Source organism: Oncorhynchus kisutch, unplaced genomic scaffold, assembly GCF_002021735.2.
Source record: "Oncorhynchus kisutch isolate 150728-3 unplaced genomic scaffold, Okis_V2 Okis05a-Okis16b_hom, whole genome shotgun sequence".
Classification (NCBI taxonomy): Eukaryota; Metazoa; Chordata; class Actinopteri; order Salmoniformes; family Salmonidae; genus Oncorhynchus; species Oncorhynchus kisutch.
This window is the reverse complement of record NW_022261982.1, coordinates 2,809,436-2,832,338: the sequence shown is the minus strand read 5'-3', so window position 1 is coordinate 2,832,338 and position 22,903 is coordinate 2,809,436. Positions and strand designations below refer to the sequence as shown.

Sequence of the window (22,903 nt, the reverse complement as noted above, 5' to 3'; positions counted from 1 at the left end):
ACTCCCAGCATTCCACATGGTCCAGTCTACTTCCTCGTCTCGAGATGAGTTGCTGTACTGCACAGTAGAGTAGAAAAACAACGTCATAAAACAGTCATATCAACTGAACAGTCACAATGATACGAAATGATTCTCCTGTTGGTTGACAGGGACAGTTCAACCTCCGCCCACACTGGTGATGGAGAAGAACGTGCATGGTTCGGACCTTGAGAGGACACACCCAGTTCAAGGGTCTGCCCGGTCGTTAACACAGCTCCCCCTCACTGTAGCAAAGTACACCCTCAATAGAGGAGAGAGGAGAGGAAATGGGGAAGGGTCTGGGGTGCGGGAGTGTTTCCAACTTCCCATAGAGAAGAGAGTTGGAGGGGGGGGGGGGGGGGGGTCCTGTCTCAACTGTGGTGCATATAGTTCCTGCAAGGTGAGTCGGGGTGGAAGGGGTGGTCGTATTTGCCCAGGGGTGCTGGGTAGTAGGTGGTGGTGTAAACGTTATTCTGGGGGAGGGAGGGGAGGGGCGAGAGGGACGAGGGGAAGAAGTTGCAGCTCTCGTCCGGGAGAAGGTTGTTCTTGTTCAGCGTCTGTGGAAGACAGAAGGGAACAGAACAGGGGGTGTTCAGTAGGTGCAACATGGGAGAAAATGCTTCTAAAGGTAGGAGGCGCTACCTGATCTCGTCCAATGAGAAAGCTCATTTTTGTTTCCACTTCCACTTCCCTGCAACGCCCTACTGTACCACCCAATAACACTCAGGGAGAATCTCTCTCCTCGCCTCCTTCTCAAAACCCATTGGTGGAGAAGGTCAAGGGGCGGGACCTCTGACTTTGGGTTTTGAGACAGAGGCGAGGAGAGGACACAAGGAGTATGCAATTGAGATTCTCTCCCACAGTTACATCATACTGTATCTTCACAGACAGACCCGATCAATCACACACAGATAGTATAATACATAAAACTGTATCAACAAGTAGACACGATCAATCACACACAGATGGACTACCGATCCCTTTAGGGGGTCTCAGACAGACAAACCATGGTGGTAATCGCTGGTAACCATGGCGAGAGGCAGACACAGGAAGGACATGAGGGATGGTTTGTGTGTGTGTGTGTGTGTGTGTGTGTGTGTGTGTGTGTGTGTGTGAGGAGACAGCCAAAGAGCAGACGTTAGTTAATTAATTCAAGTAATGGCTCGATTAATCAAACACAGCTGTGTGAGTCTCGCCCTCCTTTCTGATAGGTTAACAGGCTAATGAACACATTAACAAAGAGTGGGAGGCAAACAGATGGTACATCACTGTGACATCACAAGGGCAGGACGGACAGACGGACGGACACTGTCTCTCTGCCATTCTACCAAAAAGCAAAATAGGCACAATCAGACAAGCAAGGACTACAATGACCTGAACATTTGAGGTCTGATATTTGGTATTTGAAGCAGACCTATGTTCAAATAATATTTACTTTCTTTCAAATTCTTCATCTGTGCTTGATTGGGCTCGCCTGATGCAATGGAACCAATGGAGTAGTTCCAAAAGTGCAAACCCCACCCATCTGGCACTCCAGGCAGACTTAATTAAAAGTATTTGAAAGAGTGGAATACTCCACCTTGAACTCCATGGGGGTGTACTTCTCGTTCTTTGGCGTCGTGTTGCCCTTATAGCTGAGGTGGTTGGGCGTGGTGGGGTGAATGACGGCTGACTCCTGGGAGGGCTTGTGGAGTCGTTGGCAGTAGGCGTAGACCAGGACCGACAGCCCCACCGCTGCAAAGAAACACAACGCTCCCGTGGCCATCAGGTGGAACAGAGAGAAGGCTGCTGGGAGGAGAGAGAAAGGGACAGAGTTTGAATATCATTGGTATTATTTACTACATCATCATTGATTTAATATGTTCCAATATGTTTGTTTTGGCAATGTAGTCTTGTTCCCTAAAGATTGTGAGTTCAAACCTGTTTTGAAGGCTAAGTGCAGCTAAGCTAGTGATCAGACCTGGTTTCAAATACTATTTGAAATCAGTTAAAATGCCTTATCTGTGCTTAATTGAGCTTGCCTGGCTAAATGGAACATTTCAAAGGATAACATGATCCAACTTTCAAAACTAATCCTTTTCAGCTAGCCACAGCCGTCAGCCAGCTAGCCACAGCCGTCAGCTAGCTAGCCACAGCCGTCAGCCAGCTAGCCACAGCCGTCAGCCAGCTAGCCACAGCCGTCAGCCAGCTAGCCACAGCCGTCAGCTAGCTAGCCACAGCCGTCAGCCAGCTAGCCACAGCCGTCAGCTAGCTAGCCGTTTAGCTTTCTAGCACATTCAGTAAATTGTTCCTAAATTAACAAGCTAATTAGCTTCCACATGGTCTTGTCAAAACTGTCTACCCACTAGTTAGTAAGCAACAATATTTACCAAATAAAACAAATTTGACCGTTCAGACAGAAGTTGCACAGCCAGGAATCAGATTCGCATCTGATTGCAAACCACCTACAAAGGTGGTTTGAAATATGGCTTGAAATATTTGATTCCATGTACTTTTTGGCTGTTCAGACTGCAGGAAAAATAACAGATTCGGACCGGATATGGAAAAAAATTGAATTTGAATCACTTCAAACTGCCAATGTGAACAAGACTTTATTCAATCAGATCCGCTTTAGCCGACATCCACATAGCGGTTGTTTTGGCAGTGTCAGAGTTGGAACTGCGTTAGAGCTGTCAGATCCACAAGCGGCTCTTGGCATCATTCCTAAAGCAGACGTTGCCATTGGCTGAACGGTGTCGCATTAAGAGAAATCCCTTGCAGTCTTGTTTAGAAGTTTTAACACTGGAATGTGAGATGTAATCTACACCTTGATTAGGCTGATAGAAATCCTCATTATTTTTGTTTAATGATTTTTGATTTGAGAGCAATTATTTCTATACATTCTACACTTTGTCATTGTGAACTTGTAATGCGAGTGGGACGGGGTGTGGCTTCTGGATAATGACCAATAGCAGCTTCTCCCTGATTTGACAGCTCCAACACAGTTACACCTCCGACACCGCCAAAATATCAGCTGCGGGTATTTGCTATCGCCCGTTAACACTTGATCTGATTGAATCTAGGCCTAAAGCTTTTAGGACTGATAGCATTGTGTGTAATCAGGGTGGCGATGGTTCATTTGTGATGCAACGGGAGTGGGAAGGGTGTAAAACAAGTGGAGAGGGGGGAAGAAGGGGGTGGCGAGAGTCACGCTCCATGTCCTTGGGGTCCCTGTAACCCCCCACTGGGATGGGGGAGGGGAATCTCGTAAGTCACTTACCCCCACAGCGCTGATCGTTATCCTGTCCAGGCAGAACGACTGCGGAGAGACATAGAGAGAAGAAGAAGAAAGAAATAGGGAGGAACCGAGAGAGAAACAGACTGTTACTGCATTGCACAATTCAACCAGCCAATAGAGTCAAATCTCCCCACAATCACAGAGTACCACTTTCGGCAGCAAAACCAACCAAGCACTGCCCATCAAGTGATGGTCAGCTGGCTATTCAGCAGTGTGTTCAAAATGTTGGGGACTGACCTTGCACCTCGGGGGGCTGGCAGGGCCTGCTCGCGGTGGCATTGCCCTGACACAGGCTGGGGTCTGCCTCCCGTTCCCCACACTCCCTGCTGCGACGCTGCAGCCCCTCCTCGTCACACTCCCCCCACTCTGACCACGGCAGCCAGCCACCTGGAGGAACAGCAGATGAGGAGTGGAGGGGGTTGGAGGAGAGAGAGGAGAGGGTGGACGGAGAGAAGAGAGGATGATGAGTTGTGGTACCACTATAAGTCAAAGTCACAGTGAACTCAGCATAGCAGCTACATAACCTTAACATGACTTATGCACCATCCTTTAAATTAAATGACTTACTTTGAATGCTGAACATTTTTTAAACAATATTTGTATGAATGAATGCTGCAAATATGTGTACCTGTGCAGGATATGATTGAATGTTGTGTATCTGTGTATGACTGAGTGCTGCATATCTGTTCATTCTGCATACCTTCACAGGTGTGTGTGTTGCACAGGGCCTCTTCAGTGTGCAGGCCGATGCAGATGTCACCTCCGTTGGCGGGGGCAGGGTTGCTACAGGTACGGGTACGCTGGTAGTGCCCACCTCCACAGGTGGCAGAGCAGTGAGACCATGACGCCCAGCACGACCAGGTTCCTTTCACTGGACACACACACACACCAAACTCTTATAGAAAATATAAACGGTTTATTTTCTGTAGTCCTTCACAGTCAGTATACAGGTTGAAATGGGCTGATTTGGACACTGATAAGCACCTACATTGGAACACAGTGGCTGTATAGTAACATGTTATACAGCTCTGGCTCTGCGCCTCAGAGCTCTGTATGGGTTTCGACTGACAGACGTTCTGAACTTGTGCACCAAGCGCAACAAGAAGTTGTTCCCCATCCCTCCAGATAATTAGGCAACTTCTTCACATTTGTTGTTGTCTGAGTGAGGGGAATGCTGTAAATTACGAGGACTCGATGTATTTTGAAAGAGGATAGGTTGAGAATGATAATAAATAACGCTTTGACGTCATACAAGCCAAACACCCGTGAGTCCAAATGCGCACTTCACATTTCCATATCATAAAACTCATGTCATATAGTGTCAACGTTTATGATCACTATGTTGATGTACAGTTAGTTACGAGATGACATCGCGTCATACCCTGGGTTGTCCTGAACAGAATGAGTCTATGCTAGTTACAAGATGACATGGTGTTATACCCTGGGTTGTCCTGAACAGAATGAGTCTGTGTTTTACCCTGGGTTGTCCTGAACAGAATGAGTCTGTGTTATACCCTGGGTTGTCCTGAACAGAATGAGCCTGTGTTATACCCTGGGTTGTCCTGAACAGAATGAGTCTGTGTTATACCCTGGGTTGTCCTGAACAGAATGAGCCTGTGTTATACCCTGGGTTGTCCTGAACAGAATGAGTCTGTGTTATACCCTGGGTTGTCCTGAACAGAATGAGTCTGTGTTATACCCTGTTATACCCTGGGTTGTCCTGAACAGAATGAGCCTGTGTTATACCCTGGGTTGTCCTGAACAGAATGAGTCTGTGTTATACCCTGGGTTCTCCTGAACAGAATGAGTCTGTGTTATACCCTGGGTTCTCCTGAACAGAATGAGTCTGTGTTATACCCTGGGTTGTCCTGAACAGAATGAGCCTGTGTTATACCCTGGGTTGTCCTGAACAGAATGAGTCTATGTTATACCCTGGGTTGTCCTGAACAGAATGAGTCTATGTTATACCCTGGGTTGTCCTGAACAGAATGAGTCTATGTTAGTTACATTGTCAACATGTTCTGTGGACCACACAGCAGAATACATTCATTCAGTGGTGGGAAAAGTACCCAATTGTCATACTTGAGTAAAAGTATCGATACCTTAAAAGAAAACGAAGTAAAAGTGAAAGTCACCCATTAAAATACTTCTTGAGTAAAAGTCTAAAAGTATTTGGTCTTAAATGTACTTAAGTATCAGAAGTAAATGTAATCGCAAAAAATACAGTGCCTTGCGAAAGTATTCGGCCCCCTTGAACTTTGCGACCTTTTGCCACATTTCAGGCTTCAAACATAAAGATATAAAACTGTATTTTTTTGTGAAGAATCAACAACAAGTGGGACACAATCATGAAGTGGAACGACATTTATTGGATATTTCAAACTTTTTTAACAAATCAAAAACTGAAAAATTGGGGGTGCAAAATTATTCAGCCCCCTTAAGTTAATACTTTGTAGCGCCACCTTTTGCTGCGATTACAGCTGTAAGTCGCTTGGGGTATGTCTCTATCAGTTTTGCACATCGAGAGACTGACATTTTTTCCTATTCCTCCTTGCAAAACAGCTCGAGCTCAGTGAGGTTGGATGGAGAGCATTTGTGAACAGCAGTTTTCAGTTCTTTCCACAGATTCTCAATTGGATTCAGGTCTGGACTTTGACTTGGCCATTCTAACCATTCTTTTGGATCATTGTCTTGTTGGAAGACAAATCTCCGTCCCAGTCTCAGGTCTTTTGCAGACTCCATCAGGTTTTCTTCCAGAATGGTCCTGTATTTGGCTCCATCCATCTTCCCATCAATTTTAACCATCTTCCCTGTCCCTGCTGAAGAAAAGCAGGGCCAAACCATGATGCTGCCACCACCATGTTTGACAGTGGGGATGGTGTGTTCAGGGTGATGAGCTGTGTTGCTTTTACGCCAAACATAACGTTTTGCATTGTTGCCAAAAAGTTCAATTTTGGTTTCATCTGACCAGAGCACCTTCTTCCACATGTTTGGTGTGTCTCCCAGGTGGCTTGTGGCAAACTTTAAACAACACTTTGTATGGATATCTTTAAGAAATAGCTTTCTTCTTGCCACTCTTCCATAAAGGCCAGATTTGTGCAATATACGACTGATTGTTGTCCTATGGACAGAGTCTCCCACCTCAGCTGTAGATCTCTGCAGTTCATCCAGAGTGATCATGGGCCTCTTGGCTGCATCTCTGATCAGTCTTCTCCTTGTATGAGCTGAAAGTTTAGAGGGACGGCCAGGTCTTGGTAGATTTGCAGTGGTCTGATACTCCTTCCATTACAATATTGTCGCTTGCACAGTGCTCCTTGGGATGTTTAAAGCTTGGGAAATCTTTTTGTATCCAAATCCGGCTTTAAACTTCTTCACAACAGTATCTCGGACCTGCCTGGTGTGTTCCTTGTTCTTCATGATGCTCTCTGCGCTTTTAACAGACCTCTGAGACTATCACAGTGCAGGTGCATTTATACAGAGACTTGATTACACACAGGTGGATTGTATTTATCATCATTAGTCATTTAGGTCAACATTGGATCATTCAGAGATCCTCACTGAACTTCTGGAGAGAGTTTGCTGCACTGAAAGTAAAGGGGCTGAATAATTTTGTACGCCCAATTTTTCAGTTTTTGATTTGTTAAAAAAGTTTGAAATATCCAATAAATGTCGTTCCACTTCATGATTGTGTCCCACTTGTTGATTCTTCACAAAGAAATACAGTTTTATATCTTTATGTTTGAAGCCTGAAATGTGGCAAAAGATCGCAAAGTTCAAGGGGGCCGAATACTTTCGCAAGGCACTGTATGTCGGAAGTTTACATCCACTTAGGTTGGAGTCATTAAAAATAATTTTTCAACCACTCCACAAATTTCTTGTTAACAAACTATAGTTTTGGCAAGTCGGTTAGGACAACTACTTTGTGCATGACACAAGTAATTATTCCAACAATTGCTTACAGACAGATTATTTCACTTATAATTCACTGTATCACAATTCCAGTGTGCCAGAAGTTTACGTACACTAAGTTGACTGTGCCTTTAAACGGCTTGGAAAATTCCAGAAAATTATGTCATGGCTTTAGAAGCTTCCGATAGGCTAATTGACAGAATTTGAGTCAATTGGAGGTGTACCTGTGGATGTATTTCAAGGCCTACCTTCAAACTAAGTGCCTCTTCGCTTGACATCGTGGGAAAATCAAAAGAAATCAGCCAAGACCTCAGAAAAAAAAATGTAGACCTCCATAAGTCTGGTTCATCCTTGTCTGGTTCATCCAAATGCCTGAAGGTACAAATCTGTACAAACAATAGTACGCAAGTATAAACACCATGGGACCACGCAGTCGTCATTCCGCTCAGGAAGGAGACACATTCTGTCTCCTAGAGATGAACGTACTTTGGTTCGAAAAGTGCAAATCAATCCCAGATCAACAGCAAAGGACCTTGTGAAGATGCTGGAGCCCATAACATGATGCTGCCACCCCTGTGCTTCAAGGTTGGGATGGTGTTCTTTGGCTTGCAAGCCTCCCCCTTTTTCCTCCAAACGTAACGACGGTTATTATGGCCAAACAGTTCTATTTTTGTTTCATCAGACCAGAGGACATTTCTCCAAAAAGTTCGATCTTTGTCCCAATGTGCAGTTGCAAACCGTAGTCTGGCTTTTTTTATGGCGGTTTTGGGGCAGTGGCTTCTTCCTTGCTGAGCGGCCTTTCGGGTTGTGTCGATATAGGACTTGTTTTACTGTGGATATAGATACTTTTGTACCTGTACACAAAATAGATGGCATCATGATGGAAGAAAATTATGTGGATATATTGAAGCAACATCTCAAGACATCAGTCAGGAAGTTAAAGCTTGGTCGCAAATGGGTCTTCCAAATTGACAATGACCCCAAGCATACTTCCAAAGTTATGGCTTAAGGACAACAAAGTCAAGGTATTGGAGTGGCCATCACAAAGCCCTGACCTCAATCCGAAATAAAATTTGTGGGCAGAACTGAAAAAGCGTGTGCGAGCAAGGAGGCCTTCAAACCTGACTCAGTTACACTAGCTCTGTTGGGAGGAATGGGCCAAAATTCACCCAACTTATTGTGGGAAGCTTGTGGAAGGCTACCCATGATGAAAGAAATAAAAGCTGAAATAAATAATTCTCTCTACTATTATTCTGACATTTCACACTCTTAAAATAAAGTGGTGATCCTAACTGACCTAAGACAGGGATTTTTACTAGTATTAAAGGTCAGGAATTGTGAAAATCTGAGTTTAAATGTATTTGGCTAAGGTGTACGTAAACTTCTGACTTCAACTGTAGGTATCAAAAGTAAAAGTATAAATCATTTCAAATTCCTAATACTAAGCAAACCTGACGGCACGATTTTCTTGTTTTTTTACATTTATGGATAGCCAGGGGCACACTTCTGCCAGATCAGAGGCAGTAGGGATGACCAAGGATGTTCTCTTGATAAGTGCATGAATTAGACCATTTTCCTGTCCTGCAAAGCATTCAAAATGTAACTAGTAATTTTGGGTGCTAAGGAAAATGTATGGAGTAAAAAGTACATTATTTTCTCTAGGAATGTATTGGAGTAAAAGCAAAAGTTGTCAAAAATATAAATAGTAAAGTACAGATACCCCAAAAAACTACTTAAGTAGCACTTTAAAGTATTTTTACTTCAGTACTTAACACCACTGTTCATGACTCCATTCTATACACATCAAAACGATGACCTGCTTCTCTGAATTGCCTTGTGAAAACCTACCGTATTTTATAATTTATCTAGTCATGTTGGCAGTAGAACAAGCTTTCAAATGATGCCCATCTGACCCAGATTGTGATTTATAATGGACTGTTTTTGGAATGCGAAAACAACAACAGTAATTGTGTAAAGGAGGAGATGCAGGGTTGTGTTCCAAACAAAACAACAATGAGAGCTAAAAATAGCGCCTTATAGTTGACACTTCTTTGATTTAAAAAAATGTTGTTATCAACAAATGCGGCAAAAAGTAGAGTTAAATGTAAAATGAACATAAATTGGATTCAGTCTTGTGTCAGTCAGGTGAACTGTTGTGTCCTCAACTTTAGTCATCATTTTCCCATCATCTCCAAACCTTTCCCTTTTAATTGCTATCATGGTTATGCATATACTTTCCATATTTCTTCTGTAAGAAACATTTCAATTTAGCCCAATCCATAAAGGCCCACGAGTGTAAGGGGTTAACGATTTATCCAGATACTGAGTTTTTTTTAACATGTTTTTCTGCACATGAAAACAAAACATTTTATTCATGTTTATTAGACCAGTTTGTTTTTACTACAGACTTTTAAAGGCAATTTACGCTTAAGCAGCTTTTACCAATGAATGCGATCTCCGAGAACGTGGGGGAAATTGCCTTTAAAAGGCTATCGTCAGCTTTGAATCCCAATCTCGGTTCTACGCTGCCCGTTAAGTGAATAGATCAGTACAGTATTTGAGCAGATATACAGCAGCACTGGAGCAGTCTGTTTTACCTGGGCAGGGCTGGGTTGCAGTCCTGGTACTCCACTGGGGATCCACTACAGGCACTGGAGTAGTCAGTGTCTTACCTGGGCAGGGCTGGGAGTTGCAGTCCTGGTACACCACTGGGGATCCACTACAGGCACTGGAGTAGTCAGTGTCTTACCTGGGCAGGGCTGGGAGTTGCAGTCCTGGTACACCACTGGGGATCCACTACAGGCACTGGAGTAGTCAGTGTCTTACCTGGGCAGGGCTGGGAGTTGCAGTCCTGGTACACCACTGGGGATCCACTACAGGCACTGGAGTAGTCAGTCTTACCTGGGCAGGGCTGGGAGTTGTAGTCCTGGTACTCCACTGGGGATCCACTACAGGCACTGGAGTAGTCAGTGTCTTACCTGGGCAGGGCTGGGAGTTGCAGTCCTGGTACTCCACTGGGGATCCACTACAGGCACTGGGGCTGCTCTTGCCCTCGGCTGAGGCACAGGTGCGCTTGCGCGTGCGGAAGCCTTTGGCACACTCCTGGGAGCAGGTCGACCATGTCTCCCACGGCGACCACCTGGTGCCACCTGGTTGTCGGAGCAAAGGTCGACCACTACTGCCTCCTCCACTGGCCCTGACCAAGTCTTCAACCAGAGCTGAACCACAGATATACTCATACATGAGACATTACAACACAAAAGGTGATTTACAATATTATTTTTACTTCTCAAAGTCAAAAATATGTTGTTTTCCTAATGGTATGGTAGGAGAACAGCTCCGATAAACAATGGTCTTCTGTGACCTAAAGCTTGGCAATGAAATAACAGACAATGTGCTGGTTCTAAGAGTGCAGAGGCTTCCTTCCTCATTACATGGCTGTGCAGTTAGAATCTGGGCCAAACATTCAACCGTGGGGTAAAATCTGGGTTAATCGGTTCCAGATGAACTCGTTGAAAAGGGAAAGAAAAGCAACACCTAAATTATGGAAATGACTTCAATAATGAATTGAAAGCTTGTTATTTTCTGTGTGGTTTGAAACCAGGGCAGCAGTAATATTTCATACTGCCCATGTTACTGTGAGGCCAGATGTCTCCTCTTGAGTCTGGACAGCGCCTCTGTGACACAGTGTTTAGGCCCGGTGACAGCCTGTGACATGGTGTTTAGGCCCGGTGACAGCCTGTGACATTGTGTTTAGGCCCGGTGACAGCCTGTGACATGGTGTTTAGGCCCGGTGACAGCCTGTGACATGGTGTTTAGGCCCGGTGACAGCCTGTGACATGGTGTTTAGGCCCGGTGACCACGCGGTTGCTCTGTAATCTGCAAATCGTCGCAAACACATCCTCTCTATATGCCTTGCTTTACATGGAGCCTCTCTTAAATATGCACACACACACACACACACACCCTTCTCCCCCGTCTAGTTACTGTCAGCAGGAGAGGCGTTCTGCCTGCCTGTCTGACCTTTAAATCAATGAGAGGCTGTGGACTGTGACACCTACCCCACCCCAGGGAGCCTGTCGCTGGGTACGACCGCCCAGATCGTCTCGCCCCAGTGAGCACAGCATGGGTCATCCCAGCTGGCCGGTTAAAAACCACAGCCCACTGCATAACATCAGAGGCTTAGCAGGCTTTCCTGTCTGTCTGTCTGTCTGTCTGTCTGCCTGTCTGCCTGTGTCTGCCTGCCTGCCTGCCTGCCTGTCTGTCTGTCTGTCTGTCTGTCTGTCTGTCCTTGGTTCTTTAGAAGGGGAGTGGAAAGGTGTATGGAGAAAGTGTGTGAGTGTATGTCCAGTACATATGTATGAGTGGGACGGCCTCAGACTTACCTTCAGTCTCACAGGCGGCGGTGCCGTCGTTGGGGCAGACGCGGGTCTCCACCTTCTTCTTGCCCAGCTGCAGCTGATGAGGGTCTGGAAGGAGGGCCCTGCAGGTGTAGCGGGTCCTCTGCTCCTGGCGGGCCCCGTCCTGGGTCACATTCACCGGCATCCAGGGGGTCCAGGGGGTGTTGCGACGGACCTCCGGACACGCCTCCAGGTTACAGGTCTTGTACTCCTACGGGAGTAGGAGTACAAGAGAGGAGTATGAAAAGGAGAGAGGATATGTCAGCTTCAACCTGACTGTTCATCCTCAGGCTATGATAAATGAATAATGAAAGATGCCATTCACTAGATCAACTAAGGGTGTTATCTGTGAGAAAGTTGTAGTAAAGGATGCCTTTGGGGGGGGGGGGGGGGGGGTGTATACCAGAGCACATCCTGGGCAGGTGTTCCCCTTCTCACAGCTCCTGACCCGGGAATGGACCCCTCCTCCACATTCTGCACTGCACTGAGACCAGGATCCCCAAGACGACCAGAACACAGGCAGGGGACATGGGCTCTTCTCATTGCACAGCCTACACACACACACACACACACACGGTAAACTTGCAGTTCTACTCTTTCTGCCTGGTGGTCTCTGTAAGAGAAGGTGAACCACTGCTTTACAATATGTGCACCATTTCAGGGCATTGCAACGCTGAACGAGGGTCTCCTGCAACGCCACAAGAAAACCTGACAATGTGAACCTGACAATGTGAACCTGACAATGTGAACCGGACTGAATGTGAACCGGACTGAATGTGAACCTGACTGAATGTGAACCTGACTGAAGGTGAACCTGACTGAAGGTGAACCTGACTGTATGTACTGCATTGAGTCCCTCTGTCTCACCTCTCGTCTCGGCCTTGTCCCACACAGACACGCCCCCCATGCCGGGGGGAGGGGTTGTTGCAGGAGCGCTGGCGCACCTCGTACCCGATGCCACAGCTGGTGCTGCACTGACCCCAGGTGGACCAGGGGGTCCAGCCTCCGTTCCTAGAGGAGACAGAGAGACAGAGACAGGGAGAGACAGAGAGAGACGGACAGAGACACAGAGAGACGGACAGAGACAGACAGAGAGAGACAGAGAGAGAGACAGACAGAGAGAGAGAGAGAGGGAGACAGAGAGAGAGAGACAGAGAGAGACAGAGAGAGAGAGAGAGACAGAGAGAGAGAGAGAAATTCAGAACAACTGGGAAGATACACAGATTCACCTAAAACTCTAATAGCCTAGTCTATTGTAAACTCTAACAGCTGTCATGACGTTGGCCTCTTTGGGTATAGCAAGCCCATCCCCTCTCTCTGCCTCCCCCTTTCCTCCACCAACTAGGTTGCTGTGGTCAGAGAGACGTCGTAAATTCCTGAGGATCTCCTCATGGACACACAGTATAGAGAGAGTAGATTTTCATGGAGAACAAAGGAAATCCTTACACCTCACAGAACTTGAGGTACAAACACATTTCAGGTTCCGGAGAAAGTATAAAAGATCGGTGAAGAATCCGGCTACGAACTGGTCCGTTTGTCACAACTTGGGGAAGCTCATGGGAGACGGTGTGGCCACATTACCATAACGCTGTTTATATAATAGCCTCAGATATGAGGTTTACATATTTTATTTTATTTTATTTCACCTTTATTTAACCATGTAGGCAAGTTGAGAACAAGTTCTCATTTAAAACTGCGACCTGGCCAAGATAAAGCAAAGCAGTTCGACACATACAACAACACAGAGTTACACATGGAGTAAAACAAACATACAGTCAATAATACAGTAGAAACAAGTCTATATACGATGTGAGCAAATGAGGTGAGATTAGGGAGGTAAAGGCTAAAAAAAGGCCATGGTGGCAAAGTAAATACAATATAGCAAGTAAAACACTGGAATGGTAGATTTGCAGTGGAAGAATGTGCAAATTAGAAATAAAAACAATGGGGTGCAAAGGAGCTAAATAAATAAATAAATACAGTAGGGAAAGAGGTAGTTGTTTGGGCTAAATTATAGATGGGCTATGTACAGGTGCAGTAATTTGTGAGCTGCTCTGACAGCTGGTGCTTGAAGTTAGTGAGGGAGATAAGTGTTTCCAGTTTCAGATACTTTTTTATGTTCGTTCCAGTCATTGGCAGCAGAGAACTGGAAGGAGAGGCGGCCAAAGAAAGAATTGGTTTTGGGGATGACCAGAGAGATATACCTGCTGGAGCGTGTGCTACAGGTGGGTGATGCTATGGTGACCAGCGAGCTGAGATAAGAAAGGACTTTACCTAGCAGGGTCTTGTAGATGACATGGAGCCAGTGGGTTTGGCGACGAGTATGAAGCGAGGGCCAGCCAACGAGAGCGCACAGGTCGCAATGGTGGGTAGTATATGGGGCTTTGGTGACAAAATGGATGGCACTGTGATAGACTGCATCCAATTTGTTGAGTAGGGTATTGGAGGCTATTTTGTAAATGACATCGCTGAAGTTGAGGATTGGTAGGATGGTCAGTTTTACAAGGGTATGTTTGGCAGCATGAGTGAAGGATGCTTTGTTGCAAAATAGGAAGCCAATTCTAGATTTAACTTTGGATTGGAGATGTTTGATGTGGGTCTGGAAGGAGAGTTTACAGTCTAACCAGACACCTAGGTATTTGTAGTTGTCCACGTATTCTAATGCAGGCAGCGATCGGTTGAAGAGCATGCATTTAGTTTTACTTGTATTTAAGAGCAATTGGAGGCTACGGAAGGAGAGTTGTATGGCATTGAAGCTTGCCTGGAGGGTTGTTAACACAGTGTCCAAAGAAGGGCCAGAAGTATACAGAATGGTGTCGTCTGCGTAGAGGTGGATCAGAGACTCACCAGCAGCAAGAGCGACATCATTGATGTATACAGAGAAGATAGTCGGTCCAAGAATTGAACCCTGTGGCACCCCCATAGAGACCGCCAGAGGTCCAGACAACAGACCCTCCGATTTGACACACTGAACTCTATCAGAGAAGTAGTTGGTGAACCAGACGAGGCAATCATTTGAGAAACCAAGGCTGTCGAGTCTGCCGATGAGGATGTGGTGATTGACAGAGTCGAAAGCCTTGGCCAGATCAATGAATACGGCTGCACAGTAATGTTTCTTATCGATGGCGGTTATGATATCGTATAGCAGAGAGGGTATGGTGAGATTCGAAATGGTCGGTAATCTGTTTGTTGACTTGGCTTTCGAAGACCTTAGAAAGGCAGGGCAGGATAGATATAGGTCTGTAGCAGTTTGGGTCAAGAGTGTCCCCCCCTTGAAGAGGGGGATGACCGCAGCTGCTTTCCAATCTTTGGGAATCTCAGACGACCCGAAAGAGAGGTTGAATAGGCTAGTAATAGGGGTGGCAACAATTTCGGCAGATAATTTTAGAAAGAAAAGGTCCAGATTGTCTAGAACGGCTGATTTGTAGGGGTCCAGATTTTGCAGCTCTTTCAGAACATCAGATGACTGGATTTGGGAGAAGGAGAAATGGGGAAGGCTTGGGCGAGTTGCTGTGGAGGGTGCAGTGCTGTTGACCGGGGAAGGGGTAGCCAGGTCGAAAGCATGGCCAGCCGTAGAAAAACTTTACAGTGTCCCAGAACTTTTTTGAGTTAGTGTTGCAGGAAGCAAATTTCTGCTTGAAAAAGCTAGCCTTGGCTTTTCTAACTGCCTGTGTATATTGGTTTCTAGCTTCCCTGAAAAGCTGCATATCACGGGGGCTGTTCGATACTAATGCAGAACGCCATAGGATGTTTTTGTGTTGGTTAAGAGCAGTCAGGTCTGGGGAGAACCGAGGGCTATATCTGTTAGTACATCTAATTGTTGTATAAGATGAATGAGCGAGTCTGATACTGTTTACACAATGTTACAATGTGATTTTGGACTGTTTAATGAAGGAAAACTCAAAAAGGGAATTGGATTTGAACTAAATCAGAGGACCGCCCCTGAGCCCAGTTAGGGTCAGACATCCTGGGACAGCTCTTTTCTGCCATTCCGAATAAAAAACCCACTCGGGTTTTCGATCAGCAGAACGAATTACAAGATGGCTAAAGGTTGCAGAACATGTTTTTCTCCATCAGGAGGACAAAGGTTGTAGACCATTGCTGAATCTTTTAACCATACCACGTGGTTAAACTCTTAGACTATCCATACCGACAGAATAAGAACAAGTCTAGGAATTCGGTATCATTGAACGCGAAGAACGACAACCACCGAAACATCCATTCTATAACGAACAATCCCCTCTAACCACAACCGAGAGAGAGAGGGAGAGAGACGGACAATTCTACAAAATAAATTAACTTTTCACCAGCGATCAAGACGACACACTGAGCGTAAATATATATATTGATTGCCATTGTTCCCGAAAGAGTGAGCGTTCATGTGCAAAGGATTAGCATTTCAATTGTTATAATTATCACTATGTAGTGACTTCTTAGTCGACCCCCACTTCCCCTTTTGTCTAACAAGTCGCCATGCCCGGTTTAGCCCACTAGGGGCACATTCTCCTATCATTTCATGTAACCACATTTACCTTGTTTGTTTATGCATTTCTGTGAATTACTTAGTTAGTAATAAATCAATTATTTAAGACAATTGATGTATGGATGACTCATAGTGAAGACTGGGTTTGTGTAGATAACCAACAATTTACGACGTTTGGAATGAGACTAAGGTGAGGTAAAGTAAATAATTCATTAATTCGAAGACTAATTGATCAGATCAAATATCTGAAAAGTTATTTTAGGAAATTATAACTTTGTAATCTGAATATTTTTCCTTGGTGCCCCGACTTCCTAGTGAATTAGTTACGTGATTAATCAGTTGATCACGTAATAACTCATTACAGAGAATCTTTGACAAAAAACAATCAGTCTTCAGTTAATGATAGTAAAGACACAACACAGCCTTGTCTATTGTAAACTCTAATAGCCTTGTCTATTGTAAACTCTAATAGCCTTGTCTATTGTAAACTCTAATAGCCTAGTCTATTGTAAACTATAATAGCCTAGTCTATTGTAAACTCTAATAGCCTAGTCTATTGTAAACTCTAATAGCCTAGTCTATTGTAAACTATAATAGCCTAGTCTATTGTAAACTATAATAGCCTTGTCTATTGTAAACTCTAATAGCCTAGTCTATTGTAAACTCTAATAGCCTTGTCTATTGTAAACTCTAATAGCCTAGTCTATTGTAAACTCTAATAGCCTAGTCTATTGTAAACTATAATAGCCTTGTCTATTGTAAACTCTAATAGCCTAGTCTATTGTAAACTCTAACAGCCTTGTCTATTGTAAACTCTAATAGCCTAGTCTATTGTAAACTCTAATAGCCTAGTCTATTGTAAACTCTAATAGCCTAGTCTATTGTAAACTCTAATAGCCTAGTCTATTGTAAACTCTAATAGCCTAGTCTATTGTAAACTCTAATAGCCTAGTCTATTGTAAACTCTAATAGCCTTGTCTATTGTAAACTCTAACAGCCTAGTCTAATGTAAACTCTAATAGCCTAGTCTATTGTAAACTCTAATAGCCTTGTCTATTGTAAACTCTAACAGCCTAGTCTATTGTAAACTCTAACAGCCTAGTCTATTGTAAACTCTAACAGCCTAGTCTATTGTAAACTCTAACAGCCTTGTCTATTGTAAACTCTAACAGCCTAGTCTATTGTAAACTCTAATAGCCTCGTCTATTGTAAACTCTAACAGCCTAGTCTATTGTAAACTCTAACAGCCTAGTCTATTGTAAACTCTAATAGCCTAGTCTATTGTAAACTCTAACAGCCTAGTCTATTGTAAACTCCAATAGCCTAGTCTATTGTAAACTCTAATAGCCTAGTCTATTGTAAACTCTAATAGCCTAGTCTATTGTAAACTCTAATAGCCTAGTCTATTGTAAACTCTCTGAAAGCAGAAGAATAGAAGAACAGAACAAACATTGCTGAGGCAACGTGTGCTTGTCTGGGAAGCTGACTGGGCTGAGGCAACGTGTGCTTGTCTGGGAAGCTGACTGGGCTGAGGCAACGTGTGCTTGTCTGGGAAGCTGACTGGGCTGAGGCAACGTGTGCTTGTCTTGGAAGCTGACTGGGCTGAGGCAACGTGTGCTTGTCTGGGAAGCTGACTGGGCTGAGGCAACGTGTGCTTGTCTGGGAAGCTGACTGGGCTGAAGGCATAAAAAAATCCACCTAATGTGTTTAAGTGCTTCAGGCTGGTGGAGCTTCCCTTCTAATTAAATTGGTGCTTCCTGTAAAAGATAATTTAATTTCTCTCCTGCATAGTAACACAATAAAGTAAGCAACAGGAAGCCACCAGTGAAGACTGTAATCTCTCTAATAACACACACACACACAAACGCACCCAATTTATGGAGTCCAATTCAAAATCCTATTTCCCTTAACCCCAAAACCAACCCTAATCCTAACCCCTCACCCTAACCCTAACCCAAAGCCTAAAATATCCTTTTTCATTGTGTCCCCACTTGTCTGAATTTTCCTTGTTTTACTATCCTTGTGAGAACTTCTGGTCCCCATGAGGATAGTAATGCCACACACACACACACACACACACACACACACACACACACACACACACACACACACACACACACACACACACACACACACACACACACACACACACACACACACACACACACACACACACACACACACACACACACACGCTATACTGAGAGGTGACAGTCCTTTGGTTTTCAACTCACTCTCTAGATAAATCCAATCTCTTTTGCCTAATGAGGGAAACCTCTGATAATAGAGGGCAAGGGAGTCCTTGAGTTTCCTCTGAGAACATGTCAACACTGTCTGGTAGTTGGACTCTGCTGCTGGTCTGATTCTACTACTTGAGTTTCCTCTGAGAACATGTCAACACTGTCTGGTAGTTGGACTCTGCTGCTGGTCTGATTCTACTACTTGAGTTTCCTCTGAGAACATGTCAACACTGTCTGGTAGTTGGACTCTGCTGCTGGTCTGATTCTACTACTTGAGTTTCCTCTGAGAACATGTCAACACTGTCTGGTAGTTGGACTCTGCTGCTGGTCTGATTCTACTACTTGAGTTTCCTCTGAGAACATGTCAACACTGTCTGGTAGATGGACTCTGCTGCTGGTCTGATTCTACTACTTGAGTTTCCTCTGAGAATATGTCAACACTGTCTGGTAGTTGGACTCTGCTGCTGGTCTGATTCTACTACTTGAGTTTCCTCTGGGAACATGTCAACGCTGTCTGGTAGTTGGACTCTGCTGCTGGTCTGATTCTACTACTTGAGTTTCCTCTGAGAACATGTCAACACTGTCTGGTAGTTGGACTCTGCTGCTGGTCTGATTCTACTACTTGAGTTTCCTCTGAGAACATGTCAACACTGTCTGGTAGTTGGACTCTGCTGCTGGTCTGATTCTACTACTTGAGTTTCCTCTGAGAACATGTCAACACTGTCTGGTAGTTGGACTCTGGTGCTGGTCTGATTCTACTACCTGAGTTTCCTCTGAGAACATGTCAACACTGTCTGGTAGTTGGACTCTGCTGCTGCTGGTCTGATTCTACTACTTGAGTTTCCTCTGAGAACATGTCAACACTGTCTGGTAGTTGGACTCTGCTGCTGCTGGTCTGATTCTACTACTTGAGTTTCCTCTGAGAACATGTCAACACTGTCTGGTAGTTGGACTCTGCTGCTGGTCTGATTCTACTACTTGAGTTTCCTCTGAGAACATGTCAACACTGTCTGGTAGTTGGACTCTGCTGCTGGTCTGATTCTACTACTTGAGATTTCTCTGAGAACATGTCAACACTGTCTGGTAGTTGGACTCTGCTGCTGGTCTGATTCTACTACTTGAGTTTCCTCTGAGAACATGTCAACACTGTCTGGTAGATGGACTCTGCTGCTGGTCTGATTCTACTACTTGAGTTTCCTCTGAGAATATGTCAACACTGTCTGGTAGTTGGACTCTGCTGCTGGTCTGATTCTACTACTTGAGTTTCCTCTGGGAACATGTCAACACTGTCTGGTAGTTGGACTCTGCTGCTGGTCTGATTCTACTACTTGAGTTTCCTCTGAGAACATGTCAACACTGTCTGGTAGTTGGACTCTGCTGCTGGTCTGATTCTACTACTTGAGTTTCCTCTGAGAACATGTCAACACTGTCTGGTAGTTGGACTCTGCTGCTGGTCTGATTCTACTACTTGAGTTTCCTCTGAGAACATGTCAACACTGTCTGGTAGTTGGACTCTGGTGCTGGTCTGATTCTACTACCTGAGTTTCCTCTGAGAACATGTCAACACTGTCTGGTAGTTGGACTCTGCTGCTGCTGGTCTGATTCTACTACTTGAGTTTCCTCTGAGAACATGTCAACACTGTCTGGTAGTTGGACTCTGCTGCTGCTGGTCTGATTCTACTACTTGAGTTTCCTCTGAGAACATGTCAACACTGTCTGGTAGTTGGACTCTGCTGCTGGTCTGATTCTACTACTTGAGTTTCCTCTGAGAACATGTCAACACTGTCTGGTAGTTGGACTCTGCTGCTGGTCTGATTCTACTACTTGAGATTTCTCTGAGAACATGTCAACACTGTCTGGTAGTTGGACTCTGCTGCTGGTCTGATTATACTACTTGAGTTTCCTCTGAGAACATGTCAACACTGTCTGGTAGATGGACTCTGCTGCTGGTCTGATTATACTACTTGAGTTTCCTCTGAGAACATGTCAACACTGTCTGGTAGTTGGACTCTGCTGCTGGTCTGATTCTACTACTTGAGTTTCCTCTGAGAACATGTCAACACTGTCTGGTAGTTGGACTCTGCTGCTGGTCTGATTCTACTACTTGAGTTTTCTCTGAGAACATGTCAACACTGTCTGGTAGTTGGACTCTGCTGCTGGTCTGATTCTACTACTTGAGTTTCCTCTGAGAACATGTCAACACTGTCTGGTTGTTGGACTCTGCTGCTGGTCTGATTCTACTACTTGAGTTTCCTCTGAGAACATATCAACACTGTCTGGTAGTTGGACTCTGCTGCTGGTCTGATTCTACTACTTGAGTTTCCCCTGAGAACATGTCAACACTGTCTGGTAGATGGACTCTGCTGCTGGTCTGATTCTACTACTTGAGTTTCCTCTGAGAACATGTCAACACTGTCTGGTAGTTGGACTCTGCTGCTGGTCTGATTCTACTACTTGAGTTTCCTCTGAGAACATGTCAACACTGTCTGGTAGTTGGACTCTGCTGCTGGTCTGATCCTACTACTTGAGTTTCCTCTGAGAACATGTCAACACTGTCTGGTAGTTGGACTCTGCTGCTGGCCTGATACTACTACTTGAGTTTCCTCTGAGAACATGTCAACACTGTCTGGTAGTTGGACTCTGCTGCTGGTCTGATTCTACTACTTGAGTTTCCTCTGAGAACATGTCAACACTGTCTGGTAGTTGGACTCTGCTGCTGGTCTGATTCTACTACTTGAGTTTCCTCTGAGAACATGTCAACACTGTCTGGTAGTTGGAAGTCTAATGTAAACTCTCTGAAAGCAGAAGAATAGAACTCATCAAGAATAGAACCAACATTGCTGAGTCTACGTGTGCTTGTCTGCTGCTGGTCTGAAGTCTCATGCTACTACTTGTCTTTGTCTAGAGATCCATTTAAGGACAACATGTACAATACCTTCTATCAAATATACTGACAGTTTGTTAACATGCTGGAAACATAGAATGAGAGCGGACTCAAACGCGCGTCAGCCCAACTGGAACAAAAAAACGGGAATCAGGTGCTCAAATGAGGGACTTGATAATCCCCAAAAGCTCCAGGAAACATACTCTGACTCTGCTGACGGTCATGACTATTCCACTTTTGGGAAGTCAGTAACCGTTATGATGTTTGGTACTGAATGATGAATAGTAGACTGTAGCTTCTCTTGTCTTCTTCCTCTACAGTACCTGGAACAGTTGGCCACCTCTACAGTACCTGGAACAGTTGGCCACCTGGATGGTGGGGCCCTTGCAGTTGGAGCCTCCACACTGAGGGACTGGACTGTTACAAGAGCGTGAGCGACACGCGCAACTGGTGCTGGCTCCCTCCCTGTCGTCATGGTTACAGGGTTGCCATGGCGCCCAGGGGCTGAAGCCACCGTCCTGGGTCAGGTTCCTTACCTGTGAGCGGGCAGGAGTTCAGCATCAGAAGGGACCAATCAGAGATTGGGTCAGAATGGTGGCTAATGGGGAAAAGTGGTAGGACAAAGGGGAAGGTGGTAGGAGAGAGGGGAAGGTGGTAGGAGAGAGGGGAAGGTGGTAGGAGAGAGGGGAAGGTGGTAGGAGAGAGGGAAAAGTGGTAGGAGAGAGGGGAAGGTGGTAGGAGAGAGGGGAAGGTGGTAGGAGAGAGGGGAAGGTGGTAGGAGAGAGGGGAAGGTGGTAGGAGAGAGGGGAAGGTGGTAGGAGAGAGGGGAAGGTGGTAGGAGAGAGGGGAAGGTGGTAGGAGAGAGGGGAAGCTTTTAGGAGAGAGGGGAAGGTGGTAGGAGAGAGGGGAATGTGGTAGGAGAGAGGGGAAGGTGGTAGGAGAGAGGGGAAAGTGGTAGGAGAGAGGGGAAGGTGGTAGGAGAGAGGGGAAGGTGGTAGGAGAGAGGGGAAGGTGGTAGGAGAGAGGGGAAGGTGGTAGGAGAGAGGGGAAGCTTTTAGGAGAGAGGGGAAGGTGGTAGGAGAGAGGGGAATGTGGTAGGAGAGAGGGGAAAGTGGTAGGAGAGACGGGAAGGTGGTAGGAGAGAGGGGAAGGTGGTAGGAGAGAGGGGAAGGTGGTAGGAGAGAGGGGAAGGTGGTAGGAGAGAGGGGAAGGTGGTAGGAGGGAGGGGAAGGTGGTAGGAGGGAGGGGAAGGTGGTAGGAGAGAGGGGAAGGTGGTAGGAGGGAGGGGAAGGTGGTAGGAGGGAGGGGAAGGTGGTAGGAGAGAGGGGAAGGTGTGTGGGGAAAGTAAATTAATGTGTGTGTGTGTGTGTGTGTGTGTGTGTGTGTGTGTGTGTGTGTGTGTGTGTGTGTGTGTGTGTGTGTGTGTGTGTGTGTGTGTGTGTTTTCCTACATTATCAGGACCCCTAACATTTTACCTGGATGTCCTGAAAAGGTAGGAACACCTGAATTTGTTCAAATGCTATTTTAAGCTTAAAGGTTAGATTCAGGCTTTTGGTGTTATGGTTAGGTTTAGGTTTAAGGGTTTGGTATAAGGTTAGGGTTAGGGTTTTTGGGGTTAAGGTTGGTAGTAGGGTTAGGTTTAGGGGTTAGGGAAAATAGGATTTTTAATGGTCAAACATTTTTACACTCCAA

The 22,903-nt window shown here is 45.3% G+C and overlaps 1 protein-coding gene across 2 annotated transcripts in view; it reads right to left on the bottom strand.

The window, feature by feature from the left end:
* Nucleotides 1-382: 382 nt before the first annotated feature.
* LOC109877231 (semaphorin-5B) overlaps nucleotides 383-22,903 on the bottom strand; it is a 104,387-nt gene continuing 81,866 nt past the window's right edge. The window contains exons 13-22 of one of the 2 annotated variants that reach the window (XM_031813664.1): nucleotides 21,563-21,747; nucleotides 12,472-12,615; nucleotides 12,008-12,155; nucleotides 11,590-11,815; nucleotides 10,183-10,422; nucleotides 3,996-4,166; nucleotides 3,533-3,682; nucleotides 3,278-3,316; nucleotides 1,598-1,806; nucleotides 383-575 (exon numbers count right to left, since the gene is read on the bottom strand). In XM_031813664.1, coding sequence (XP_031669524.1) covers nucleotides 390-575; nucleotides 1,598-1,806; nucleotides 3,278-3,316; nucleotides 3,533-3,682; nucleotides 3,996-4,166; nucleotides 10,183-10,422; nucleotides 11,590-11,815; nucleotides 12,008-12,155; nucleotides 12,472-12,615; nucleotides 21,563-21,747 — 1,698 coding nt within the window. In that variant the 3' untranslated portion in view covers nucleotides 383-389. The remainder of the gene's footprint in view (nucleotides 576-1,597; nucleotides 1,807-3,277; nucleotides 3,317-3,532; nucleotides 3,683-3,995; nucleotides 4,167-10,182; nucleotides 10,423-11,589; nucleotides 11,816-12,007; nucleotides 12,156-12,471; nucleotides 12,616-21,562; nucleotides 21,748-22,903) is intronic. The other variant, XM_031813665.1, reaches the window with a different exon arrangement.